General features: G+C 42.0%; 2 protein-coding genes across 2 annotated transcripts; one reads left to right on the forward strand and one right to left on the reverse strand.

The window, feature by feature from the left end:
• Window positions 1-276: 276 nt before the first annotated feature.
• On the reverse strand, window positions 277-4873 carry irf7 (interferon regulatory factor 7). The gene is made up of 10 exons (XM_083917378.1): window positions 4775-4873; window positions 4195-4354; window positions 3080-3260; window positions 2889-2989; window positions 2711-2762; window positions 2460-2576; window positions 2152-2354; window positions 1333-1534; window positions 1115-1230; window positions 277-999 (listed from the first exon to the last, which is right to left on the reverse strand). Exons 1-10 carry the CDS (start codon window positions 4780-4782, stop codon window positions 811-813), a joined length of 1329 nt encoding a protein of 442 aa, XP_083773504.1. The 5' UTR covers window positions 4783-4873; the 3' UTR covers window positions 277-810.
• Window positions 4874-12245: 7372 nt separating this feature from the next.
• ascl1b (achaete-scute family bHLH transcription factor 1b) lies at window positions 12246-12857 on the forward strand (the record flags this gene model as incomplete). Its single annotated transcript, XM_083917077.1, has 1 exon — window positions 12246-12857. The coding sequence occupies one exon, from the start codon at window positions 12246-12248 to the stop codon at window positions 12855-12857; it is 612 nt and encodes a 203-aa protein (XP_083773203.1).
• Between the last annotated feature and the right edge of the window lie 658 nt (window positions 12858-13515).

The raw sequence follows: 13515 nt of genomic DNA on the forward strand, positions 1-13515 counted from the left end.
ATTGTATTTTCTGTTCAGGGACAACGTTTTAATAAAAAAATAAACAAGGATGGCTTGCAGTTTCCAAAGCTTCATTTTTCTCAGGAATAATACTTGGCTTTGAGAAAGCAGTTGATTATACCGTAAAGTTGTTCTTAATTGTTCTATTTTACAATCTCTATATATTACGACAAGTATTTACATTGTAGCACAGTGGTAATGAACTAACACCTCATTCAAGTTTAACCATTTTATTTGAAATATACAGTAGAAAAGTACACAATGACCAGCAGAGTATCCAAAATAAAGTGAGTAACGTTCAAAGTGCAAAACAATTCACCACAACATGGATGTATATTGAAGTGAATGGCTGTATGACACATAAAAATAACATACAGAAAAAAAAACCACACGCATTGTACAAGCTCATATGGGATCAAAAAGCAAAAATGTTACATGTTACATTTTCCATCATGTTAAGCATCATTTGAGAACAACTTTCATATCGATTGAACTATACGTTTCATTAAAAGGTGATTTGACATTTACAGTACTTTAAGGGAAGTAATGTCACAGTCCAATAGTGGAGGGGTATATTTTAACTTCTGTAGTGATAAAAATGTTGTGTTAACTGGAGATAATGCAAAGGAAGAGCGGTGGAGTTACAGTTGATCATTAGAGGCACATTATGCAATAGCAAATTCTGTCTTACTGCTTCATCTATGCTAACACATTCAACAGGTCACCAGTTTGACTATATAGCAAAGCTTGAGAGCAGGGGGTGGTCCCACAGTTAGTTAAAATAGTTCCCCCTTAGTGAGAGACACAATTTCATACGTGAGGTAGAAGAGGGACAGCAACCCGTGCTGCCTCTTCAACTATCGGCAGACCAAAGACGGAGCTTATAAGATCATAGAGGCTGTTGTGTGAAATCTGTAGGCTAACGTTGGCGCTGTGAAGAGATGAAGCCCCCTCCATCTGAGCCATCTCATGAAAGTGTCGACAGATCAGAGGCACAACCTAGAGGGACAGAGTGACATTTTACAGCACTTAAAACTGCACACCTGAAAGGAGCCGATCTCATACAGTATGTGTCTTTGTGTTGAAGCTCAGGAAAAATAGGAAAGAGGGTTACCCTGACTACGATGAGCTTCTTCTGCAAAGGTTTTCCATCAGGAAACTTCTCTCCAAAGCACATGTTGATGGTGTAGTCGGGAGAGCCACCGTTGTTCTCTTTAAACTGTTTAAGTTCTGAAACATAACCATTCATTTCACACTGTAAACTGCTGACTTCACGTAAAATGCAACAGTGATAGTACTAATAATAAGTACTAAAAGGGGACCAACACCTACCATTAACATACTTCTCAAAGTTGAGGAGCTCCACCATGGTGTTCTGAAGCAGCTTGCTTGGGTCTGGGTCCTCCACACTGGGATCCCTGGTGCTGGCATACACATGGCACTTGTCCTGCCTACAGGCATAGATACCAGTGTCACGTACCTCCAGGAATAGGCCTCTCTGGATGCTGTTAAGGATGCGGTTGGTGTACTCCACCTGGTGTAAAGAAGGTTGTGATTAGAAAAGCTTTCACAAAAGAAAAAAAAATGTTGGCACATTGAGGTTGTACAGAAGTATAGTGTTTATAAACTTTAGGGAAAAATCCACCCTTTAATATTTCATATTTCTTCCTCCTGTAATGTGTTAAGTCTCTAAAGAAGCTCTTGCACTAACACAAAAATCTAATCTCTGAATTCAAGCTGATTCTAGTTCTTTGTGGAGGAGCAAACTCCAAACATTTTTACAGCTCTCTTGCAAAGTGAAAGGGTTTTTTTAGATTTACAATTTTTTTTTTTTCGAACCTCATTCCTCTGCTTATTGCTCAAATGAACACGTCATATGGCAGGGATGTGAGCCTTTCTTAAAAATAAGGTAACCTGTGGAGTTTCTGACCACTAGTAGCGCTAAGGTGCGATGTTGGTATGAGTGGATCATTCCGTTGGTTCTGTCATTTAAAAAAAAAAACAACAACTCTTAACTGCAGGAAATACATTTCACAAAGATGGCTGAGGAAAGTGTCTGATAACAGGAAACTGTTGACAGGTGTCTTTTTCAGTAGTTTATGGAGGATTTTTCTTTAAGTGCCATAAAAGTGGCAGCAGATGTGGTCATACCTGTTTGTGGTCCAGCAGAGTTTCAGTGGAGGGGAAGCAGAGAGGATGAGCATTGAGCTCAGGGGCCTCCTGCTGGTAGTGGAGCTGGAGAAGGGCAGTGGTCAACGTGGTCTTTAGCATTTCTCTTTTCCTGTAGTGGATGGAGATCTCCAGGTCATAAATAGTTGGCTGCGGAGGTGAACCGAGAACTGCTGGAGGATTTCCTATAAAAACGACAACAAAGACAAACAGCATGATCCCACCTTTACAGATAATCAATTGGAAATAATTTATATAAAGGAATTTGATTTTCATTTTAATGAACGTACCCTCATAGTATGAAGGCTGAGCTGGCAAAAGCTGTGGGTGGTTCTGGGCTGCTACCATACAGCTTCCAGTAACAGCTGGATTGTGCTGACTACAGTCCTCCGCCCACAGTTGCTCCTCTATTGAAGACAATAAAAAGCAGATTAAACTACATTAAACATTAAACCTTGATTATAAAATCAGAAGCAGGTGAAGAGGATATTCGTTTATGACTTACAGTATATGGTAAATTTATTTTAAAAACACACTGTACCTGAAGGCTGGTTGCGAAGATCCAAGGCCATTAAATTGTTAAGCAGATTATGCTGTTTGGAGAGGGGGGGGGGGGGGGGGGGGTAGTGTTTAATAAGCATCACATGGAAAAAATAAAATATTTGCCATGTTAAACCAATAAACAGCTCGGTGAAAGTGCACTCTAGGCAACACTGCACCTCATTTCCTGAGGGGAAGTACTCTACAGGGGAGCTGTAGATATCTTGGACCATATCCAAATCCTCCTGGGAGTGTTGCGTTGGAGGACTTTCATAGTTGTCTGCAGATAAACAAACAGACGCACATTCATTTGCATTCAAACTCAAAACAGTGGGAGTAGAAGGCTTGGATTAAGTGAATATCATCTTACACCCGTTGTTGATAATTTCGTAGATCTTATGAGGGTCGTCAGAATTCTCAGGATTCCTGGAATTATCTTTAATCATCTTGAAGCGCACAGAGAGGTTGTTCAGGGCGCATCGGAAGTTGGTTTTCCACCTGGCCTTGTCGTTGGGGAACTCGTAGATTTTTCCACTTGCTACTGCCCAAGCCTGTGAAACCACAAAGGGATGTTGAAATAGACTCAAAGCAAAAAGTAAACTTCTTCCTCAACATATCCAGAATCTGTTTAAAATGAAGGCTTCCAGTTATAACCTGAGAAGACCACTAATATTTGAGAAAGACTCAAACAACTGTAACTGTTAACCCCTCTAACTTTCTGTTAGAGGGGTTAACATCTGGAATAATTGTCCTGAAAATATTAAATGATGCTGTACTCTAGTCGGCTTTCTGTTGAGTTAAGTTTAATGTTTTTGTACTATTTTGGGTTATGCACTGTGCACTATTCTTTATTTTGTTGTGATCAGAAATTTAAGTGTACTGATTAGTTTGAAATGTCTGTGATCTGATCCTTTTGTATTTTGTATTCATTTTTAAGGTAAAAGGGTTAGGGGTATATAAGCCTGGGCTTCAACCTACACCCTTTCAGTTTATGTAAGCTTGATATATATCGAAATAAATAAATTCATTTATTCATTCAAATAGACTCCATATACAACCCCTATGTATGTCCTGCCATCAAAAATGAAGATTTACCATTTATTACACATGAGAAAGCCCTCTCCAGTTTACAAGTTCTTCACAATGAGAAAATCCTGCAGTTACTTCCATTGTTTTCTTAAGGAAAAGTTTCATTATTGTCTTTTTACATGTATTGTATCTTTGACAACCATTCACACTGTGGTATTGTTACGGTGCCTTTACTTTGACTCAACGGAAGAGGAAGTGCCACCACACTGGGGTTGGCATTCTATAATTGACCCAGTCACACACGACACACACACATCCTGAATGAGTTTTTCTTTAGAAACTGCCTATGATGAGTGTTCGTGTCACAATATTGTACATATAAAATACATACAGTATTTCCATAGTTTTGTCAACAAAGCCATCAACACCATCAAAGTTAGATGCCTTTGAACCTACCCGGAATATTTTACTGTCCTCATCATTGCAGTCCTTCCTGGAGTTGTGCTTCCAGGGGACTCTGAACTTGTTTTGGCCCTGGCCTACATAGTGCAGGCCGGTGTACTGGCCCGTCTCCACCTGCTCTATGAGCCAGCTGGCAAACTGAGGCTTAGGAAGGCTGAGGGGAAAACACCACAGATCAGTGTTGTTCTTTAATAAAACATTTCACAAGAGCAGAGAGAGGAAATAGACACACACACACACACACACACACAGACATACACACACACACACACACACACACACAGTCATCTCGTTTTTTTCTGTTCTTATACAGACAGTTAAAAAAGAAATAAAACACCCACACAAACCTGTAATCCTCTACATGGTCTTTCCCAGCAATAGTCAGCAACATGTACTGTACTTATTCAGCACATTCTACAGACGCATTTGAATAAATGCACTCACTATGTTTTACAGTCTAGGCTTCTTTACAATACAAGTAATAGGCCTACACTCAAAACAAAATAAAGGAACACATGGACAACATCCTTAGAATTAAAGGGAGAGAAAGAGATGAGGACGTTTGCCTCCCTACCTTTGCATTTCTCAGGAAATGTGTCGCTCTCTGCAGAGCTGTTGTTGTGGATCCTCGGAGCGCTTCTGCTGAGAAAATAGGAGCAGCAAACTAGTGACACCGCACAATGTTTCCTCCCCCAGTGGGAGGGTCACCTACGGCATTTCCGACGCACAGATGGGTGAGTTGGAATCAGGCACTCAAAAAAGCAAAACGCCTCCCACTCATTGAAATGGCTTGGTCGGGCGAATCACTGCAGACCGGATGCACACACGGGTTGGTTGGGAATTTCTCCTGGTAGGTCTAATCGGGAGAAACTGAAAGTAGCTTTGCCGGTTGCGTCTCTTTTTTTCTCTCGGATCATTACGTCATCTGCATTTCATCATCCACATGAAAGTAAAAGTCCCAGTCCAGAGACGTTTTAAAAGTATTTCCAAAACTACTCTGCTAGGATTTTACACCACCATGACACTCTATGATATTTTATTTAACATGGTTTCAGTAAGTAAAAAAAATGAAGCTGGAAGCACACATGCTGTTCCTCCCTTGTTGAGAAATGTAGCATCTGGTTGAGGAGCAGGCCCGAGGTAAAGGGCTCATCAAGATGGCTAATGGAATAGCGTCACCAGTTGGACAGATTTTTTTCCATCAAACTTCTTAACCTACAAATATAAACAATGGTATAATTTTTTGAGTATATTTAATGGTGTAAAACGGAATTCTAACGTCTTACCTCTACCTCTTATTTACCTGTGTTTACAAAAATGATCAAAAGGACACTTAGGGCGCACTCACACTGTCCTTCCGCACCGCGCCCCGGGCTTTAGGGTACTTGTCCCCCCTCCCTCTCCCCCCTCCCCCCGCGCCCCAGGCGTTTGTACTCACACTGCCTGGGCCTCGCGCAAATGCTTCTTGCTGTCCATACGCCATCACGCCGTAACACGTCACACGCATTGATTGACGTCATCGCGATGCGTCGCTTTGTTTACAAATCTTTCCATAGACCTCGGAGTTTTTGTGCGTCTTGTCGACTGTTTTTTTTAATATTTTCATCCGACCAAAATCTGCAGTAAACACTCCACCTCTGCATCACACCAACGTGAACCTTTCGCCGCCATTGTTGTTGTTGTTGTTAAATGTCCGCGCATGGTCTTCTTTTTTCAATTTTCGAACAGGCGCACATAAAGGACGTCAGAACCGCCGTAGGCCTCGTGCTCGTGCTCGTACACGTGTGCATGCTCGTGCTCGTACATGTGCAAACGGGCTCTACAAAAGCCCACCTCTCTCAGGCAGGCCGTGGACGGCCCGCTGTCCGCAGTTATGCGCAGAGCGGGTGCACTCACACTGTTCAAATGCACTAGGCTTTAGCTGAAAAAACGGTTTTGGCCTGGTGCGGAAGGACAGTGTGAGTGCGCCCTTAAACCGTTGAATTAGCCTGGGCTACCCTTGGCCCTACTCAAACTTACCTATCAACTCGCCGTAAACTCTAGGAGATGCTGGTTGTCCAAATTAATGTCAATGCAGTCAACACATCCGAGACCGCAACAAGATGACATGCTCAAAAATCTAGGCTACCTCGAGAGTCTTCCTTATTTCCATCTTTAATGTAAACCACCACCTGAGCCACTCACCGCTTTCTCTCATCAAGGTCACTTTTGTAAAGCTACTAATGAAACGTATAAATGCCCATGTTTTGATGTGTCTGTGTGTAATGCTGCACACTGCATTATCCCAGCTTGGGATCAATAAAGTATTTCTATTCTATCTTAGTTAATAGGCAGGCCTGCTTCTGTTTAAATGGACTGTGGAGGGACATTGGAATATAGCCTATTGGGTGATAATGTCCTGTCTGCAATATAATGTATATTTATTCCTATATTCCATTTAGGAATACTAGGAATTACACTACTGTGTAAAAATACTACTGTTACATGTAAAAGTCCTGCATCCCAAGTCTTACTTAAGAAGAAGTAGGTAAGGTATTAGCGTTGAAATATATTTCTACCCAAAGTAAAAGTAGCTTTAGAATGACCCATTTCAGAATCAAATTATTGAAGCACTAATGGTTTCATAACTTTATTTTTGCTGCTGGTAAATGTGGAGCTAATTTGAATAACTTCATATATTGCTCTGTAGCTTAATCTATAATAATACATCATAATTCATTGGTTGATTTAAATTGAACATGAATAATCATCTGTAAAGTAACTGAAGCTGTCAAATAAATGTAGTGAAGTAGAAAGTACAATATTTGCCTCAAGAATGAAGTGGGGTAGAAGAATATGTAGTAAGTTGCATGAAATGGAAATACTCAAGTATCTGAAAGTACAGTAGTTGAGTATACTGTATGTTCTCTACTGTGCATTACTAAACCTAACCTTGTTTTTCTAGAGAGAGATGCCAAGCCTACTGTATATGTTTCTATTGTTGAAAACTGGTTCACCACCATGAAAGCCACATGGGCTGCCAAGAATTTAGGCTATTCTTTTTTTAAATAAGGAAGGTAAGGATGCCAAGATTTATATATAGACACACTATACAGGTATGAATATGATGTCATAACTGACATAAATTAAAAGATGATGCACCAGACGTTTCAAATGTCATATTTCATCCATAAAAAAAATATTGAGGCTTTAATATTTCACAAAATGTTGTAACGTTGTAACAAGCAGAACATGTGATGTGATGCAAGTGACCCACAGGACACTCAATTTAACCAGTTATTATAATTTACTATGTACACTGTGTGGTACAATAAGAAAACTGGGACCATATTGTATATTATATTGTGTAAATACTTTGAATGTGAACTTTTTTTTCAAAAAGGTGGTTTATAGGCTACATTTCAACATGCCAATGCATTCTCATATATTGATGATAAGATTTAACGACACCGAACATTTAGTAAGTAGTTTCAGTTCAGATGATTACTGGCATTTAGCTCCACCTGCTCGGACCTGTCCTTTTACAGAGGTATTTCTCACTTAAATAGCATCCCATTAAACCAAACCTGTTCCAGCGAATTTAGACTAAAGAATCCACCGTAGTTTGTAACAAGTGTGCAGTGTATTTAAGTGTTATGGGACTTTCAGAGTCAGAATTCTGCAGCTGTGTGGTTGTGTCATGTGTTTCAATGAGACAGAACATTAATAACCAAACAGTGAGTGAGAGTGCAGCGGGGAAAATATAATACTAAAAAAAACACTACTTAGCTTGCTCTAAACAAGGCTTCACTTCTTCTTTTTACTATCAACGTTTATTGCACAAGAAAGCACAACTGTGAAGTATTTATTTTCTTCTCCCCTTCTGGTGTCTTATCCAACATTTTACCGCTGTCCCAGTACAAAAGGTCAGGTATTGCATTAGTGTGCATGCTGAAGGTCACTAAGCCTACTTCTCTATACTTGCTTCTAGGGGAGAAATGCTTATCATTGTCTGCCCGTTGCCTGACCACAGACTGCATCAGTGATCAACTGAGATGTTGTAACGCTTATGCATTAGTCTGCCACTGTTTAAGAAATATGGCTCACATGTACACTGGACTGCAGGCATATGTGTCGGGAATAGAGAAGTGATACATGCTCTAATGGAGCACTTCCTGTTTCCTGATCACTGGAAATACTGCTCAGTCCTCGTAGAAGGCCCCTGTTGAAAGAAAGGCCACTCTGGAAGGATGTAGCCTGGTTATTGAACGACCACATGGAGGGCTCACATCCCATTTTACACACAAAAGCAATATCAGTCATATCACTGTTGTCTGTAAATGGAAATCTAGAATATTTTGGGGCGGAACACGGAGCAGATCATGTGACACATAGAAGTCTACTCTTTTGCTCTGAGCACACTTTCTAGTCTGCTAGTATGACGCCAAAGTGGCCTTCAAATAATATATGAGTGGGATGATAAGTTTGATGTTTTTAAAAGGAGTATTTTACTGGGAATTCTAGCTCTATTCTCCATCCTCTTTTATATCTCTCTGTATCACTCACTCTCTCTTTCTCTCCCTTTCTCTATTTCTCTGTCTCCCTCTCTGTGTATCTATCTCTACTCCTGTCACACACAGAAATGTGTTAGGTATGAAAAACTTTAGAAATGGCGTGTGTTGTGACGCTGCAGTTTCAGCGTGTGGCTGCTACAGTTCTCCTAAACATACACACCCTTATCTATGAATAACACTTTGGTAGGCTTCATCCTGACTTAGTGTGTGTATGTGTGTGTGTGTGTGGTTGTGTTGTGCTGTGTTGTGTTGTGTGTGTAAGATTCTTCAGGAACACAGAACACTGTACACCAAAACTGTCACCATGCTGAACAGTTAATACCCTTAGCCCCTACTAAACCACCGCAACGCAAATATTCCCATATTTATTCTAGCCCCCTTTGTACTCTGCACCATTGCACTATTATTGTCATTATGTTTACAATTCCATTGCCCTGTGTGTTTATATATATATATACTTATATTTATATCAGCACATAGTAGTCAAATGTCTGTTTACCTTTGTTTTTATCCTTGTTTATAGCTGTAGGTCTTTTTCTATTTCTGTGACTTTGTACTGTATATTGAGAGTGAAAAAAAACTGGTGTCAAATTCCTTGTATGTTTTCTCACCTACTTTGCCATTAAAGATGATTCTGATTCTGATTTGAGACTAAACACCAACTGGGGATAAAAGTTGTATCCCTAATTGGGAAAACGCTGATTTTACCGTCACCTGATAAGCTTAGAGTTAGAGTTAGGGTCAGGGTTAGGGTTAGGGTTAGGGTAAGTCTCCAGGTAATGACTATAAGTCTATGTAATGTCCCCAAAAGTGAGCTTTTGTGTGTTAAGTCTTAGGAATTAGTTCTTGTATCAGTTTGTCCTGTATTACATATAGGCCAACACATTTCTGTAGTTTAATTTTAGTGACTATTATTTAATTCAACATGAATTTAGGACACACACACCGGATCCAGATTTGTTTGGCCAACTTCATACGCCACATCTCTCCAGGGGTTTTAAAGATTGTCCATGACTCATTGTTGGCTAACTGAGAACACTCTGATACATTTTCCGGTGAACCATTCCTGAGTGCTTTGTGTTGCTGTCCTGTTAAATTACCATTACTTTTGACTGAAAGGCCTGTAGTCTGCAAGTTCCAACGAATACAACAGTGAAAATGAAACTCATTTGTCATCAGTTATGTGGCTTGGTACTTTTCACAATAATTGAGGCATGAAAGCTGTGACTTCCTCATCGGCACGTTATCATGTTTTGTCATCGACAGCCCTAACAGATCGGTTCAGAGCTGTACTATATGGGGAGATGCCAAGGTAAACAGGCTCTTGAAATAAATAACCTGTATGCTGAATGAACTACAGTATGTAGCAGAAGGTTTTCACTTTTATTTTCACTCAGCGCCCTCTGCTGTTGACAGGGCAGAAATAAGAGAGAAAGGGGTTGAATGTGAGGATGGCCATACAAAGCACTGCTGGAGCATGGAACAGCACACAGGCCAATGCAAGTGGAGACTACACTTTACTACAGTTTGGTTTTGTGTTCTTCACACTTGCTTTGGCAGTGTAAATGTACGTTTTCCATGCCACTAAAGCTCTTTTGAATTAAACAGAGAGAGAGAGAGAGAGAGAGAGAGAGACAGAGAGAGAGACAGAGAGAGAGAGACACACACACCGAGGAAAATACATACATACATTTTACAGCAGGGAATATAATAAGAAGAACATAAGAAAAAGATTATGATAATGAATGGATATATTGTCTGCATGTTTAATAAAAGAGACATGACTACTATTTGTTTTTTGTATTGGCAATTTTTCATGAAATGGCCAGACAAAACCTTGAAATTTCTGATGTGCAGGTGATCCAAAAGTTGAATGATTGCTTCATTTTAACTTGTTTAATTTCGCTGTGTCTCAAAAACTCAGAAAAGAAGGTAATATGCATCATAACATTAGTATACATTAGTATAGTAGTATACATTTTTGCATTGTATTTGTGCATTTTGTTGAATGCTGTCTGAAGATCTGATTGTAAAAGTTTGTCCTTTCTTTTTAGACTTCTCTCTTTATATAAATGTGTGCTTTCTTCTAACCCATGTGGGCTAGTTCAGAGCAATCTCAGCCCAGAGGAAGAGATGTTTCACCACTATCTGTCAGGGAACTCCCCTCTCCCTGAATTAGAAGCACACAAAAGAACACAGTTGCAGGAGGTAATTGTTATTTTCTGCCACCAGAGGCCGCAAATGTCTCATATTTATTATGTGGGCTGTCTTTACACTTCCACACAGACTGACTCTGCCAGAATTTACTGGTGAGGAGACTTATCCACAAACGGAACTCATTTCTAATGTCTTCTGAGAAAACTGAATAAAACTAAGTCTGATGAAAACAGATTGTGCGAATTAAGTCGGCAAGAAAGGCAAAACCAGAGGATTTCGATGCTGTGCTGTTTGACTGTCCAGTCAGATGTGGTGCTGAAATCCTGCATTTGTGCATCTGCACTCTGACTTGGGTTTGGCTCTTAAAGGCTCTGTGGTCCCCATGTGCGTAAAAAGAGTAAACACACAACACTAAAGGAACTGTTTGCATTCTGGAAGTTAAAGTTATAGTGATTTGAACAAGTTTCCCAGTGATAACCTGTCAAGCAACTGACAACAGACTGGACCTGCGGAGCACCGAGTTGAGAGGTGATAGTAATATACTCCTGGAGACGCCTACGTGTCATAAACATGGTGTTTACTTTTACATTTATCGCGTCCTTACGCCAGCTATATAATTGCCAATTATTGTGCTCAGAGACACGCTTGCAATTTATTTAGCTCTGTAGAGCTGTAGCCTGGATACAGGAGAGAGCGTCCTTGGTATTTGTGATTGTAAAGAGCTGGAGGAGAAAGATGGCCGAAGGGGGGGGCTGATAATTTGAAGACTTGCCAGGGGTACATTGTCAAATTCAAAAGGCATTTCAAAGAACCAAACCATTCACTTTTTTTATTCTCTCTTCTTCTTTCCCCTTTCTCTGTCTTTTTTTCGCCTTTCTTTCTTTTCGCACGGTTGCAGGCCGTTTGAATCGACCAATGGGCCTCCAAGTTAGAGACATTGGAATGTAAATGAGCCCAGCGCGTGCTCCCGGCGCAGTGAAAGCTCGGGATTGTTTATTGAGCTCCCGGAGCCACGCGCCTGGCCCGGGGGAGTCGGCGTGCAGAAGAATCACACAGCGGGGGCGGGGCCTCGCGTCGAAGCGTGCGTCTCCCAAAAGGGGTGGGTGGGGTGTGTGTTGGGGCGCGTGTTGAAAAAGAGGAGTGCTGCCAAAGTTTGGGTCAGATCGGCTCGTGGAGTAAGCAGTCAAGAGAGACTTGGACTAGAGTTAGCCACACGGTCCCCACGCGAAGGACACGAGAGCTGTGCACTGCCAACCCTTTCCGCTCTTCTTGTCCCACTGTTGGAGGTTGCACTCGCCCTCTGCATCCATCACTTCATAAGGAACTGTCAGCGAGATGGAAACGACAACCATCACCACCACGCAGACTGCATTCACCTTTGGACTTACTGAAAGACACGCCAGCCTCAGCCTGCACGCCCCGGCCCAGGACTGCACTGTCCCCGCCGTGCACCCAAACCCCAACGCTGCCGACTTCCAAAGTAAAACCAAGGTGCTGAAGAGACAGCGCTCCAGCTCGCCGGAGCTCTTGCGCTGCAAACGGCGCCTGAGCTTCAACGGCCTCGGCTACTCCATCCCTCAGCAGCAGCCCGTGGCTGTGGCCCGGCGGAACGAAAGAGAGAGGAACCGGGTCAAACAAGTCAACATGGGTTTCCAGACGCTGCGTCAGCACGTGCCCAACGGCGCTGCCAACAAGAAGATGAGCAAAGTGGAGACCTTGAGGTCTGCGGTGGAGTACATCAGGGCTTTACAGCAACTTCTGGACGAACACGACGCTGTGTCGGCTGCTTTCCAGTGCGGGTTGCCATCCCCGACACTCTCCAACAGCTACTCCGCCGACCCGGAGTCGCCTCACTCCACCTACTCATCAGATGAAGGCGGTTATGAGCCTCTGAGCTCCGAGGAACAGGAGCTGTTGGACTTTACAACCTGGTTCGACAGGTACTGAGGCTGACAGCATCCGAACCAAAGCAGCGTCTGTGCGTAAAAGCGTCTGACCTCTTTCAGAAATGCTGACAAAGACTTAGGTAAAGGCATCAGATCAGTGTCGTCCTCCGTGCTGGGAAGGGTTCTGATGCCTCCCTCCCTCACCGGGCTGCTTCGGCAGGAGCAAAGCAATAGTGAGAAAGAGAGAGAGAGCGAGAGAGTGAGAGAGAGGGAGTCTCTTGTTGCATCATGTATGAATAATCGCAATGAAGTCCCCACAAGAAGGAGGGAGTTGGACTCAGTGTCACGTTGATGCGTGGAAGTGAAGAACTGTTGATGTTGTGTTTGAATAAGTGCAATTAAGACGTGACTTAGCTGCAGAGAACGAGTTTGATGAGCGTTTCATCAGAGCAGGGCTGCCCTCCTCAGCTGCCACGTCGGTTGACAACGAAGATGATACGTCAACAGACTTTGCTTCCTGCCCTTCCATAACAAAATTGTATGATACGACGAATTGTTTTGACATGAAGACATATTTTGTACATGAGTCAAACAGACAGTGTTCTCGAACAACAGCCACTGCCACTTTTCCTGACAGTGTTGTGAGAGCCAGCTGTCAGTGTGGCAGTGCGTTGGCATGTATGAGTTGTGTGACTGGACAGCAATATCGAGGCTACTAC

This window comes from Echiichthys vipera (assembly GCF_963691815.1).
Source record: "Echiichthys vipera genome assembly, chromosome: 7".
NCBI lineage: Eukaryota > Metazoa > Chordata > Actinopteri > Perciformes > Trachinidae > Echiichthys > Echiichthys vipera.

Excerpts from the sequence above, each read along its gene's own strand:
- irf7 (XM_083917378.1), bottom strand. Across the intron at positions 2,990-3,079 it reads CGAAATTATCAACAACGGGT|ACAACTATGAAAGTCCTCCA; the intron begins GTAAGATGATAT and ends GTTTATCTGCAG. Across the intron at positions 1,535-2,151 it reads CTCTGCTGGACCACAAACAG|GTGGAGTACACCAACCGCAT; the intron begins GTATGACCACAT and ends TCTTTACACCAG.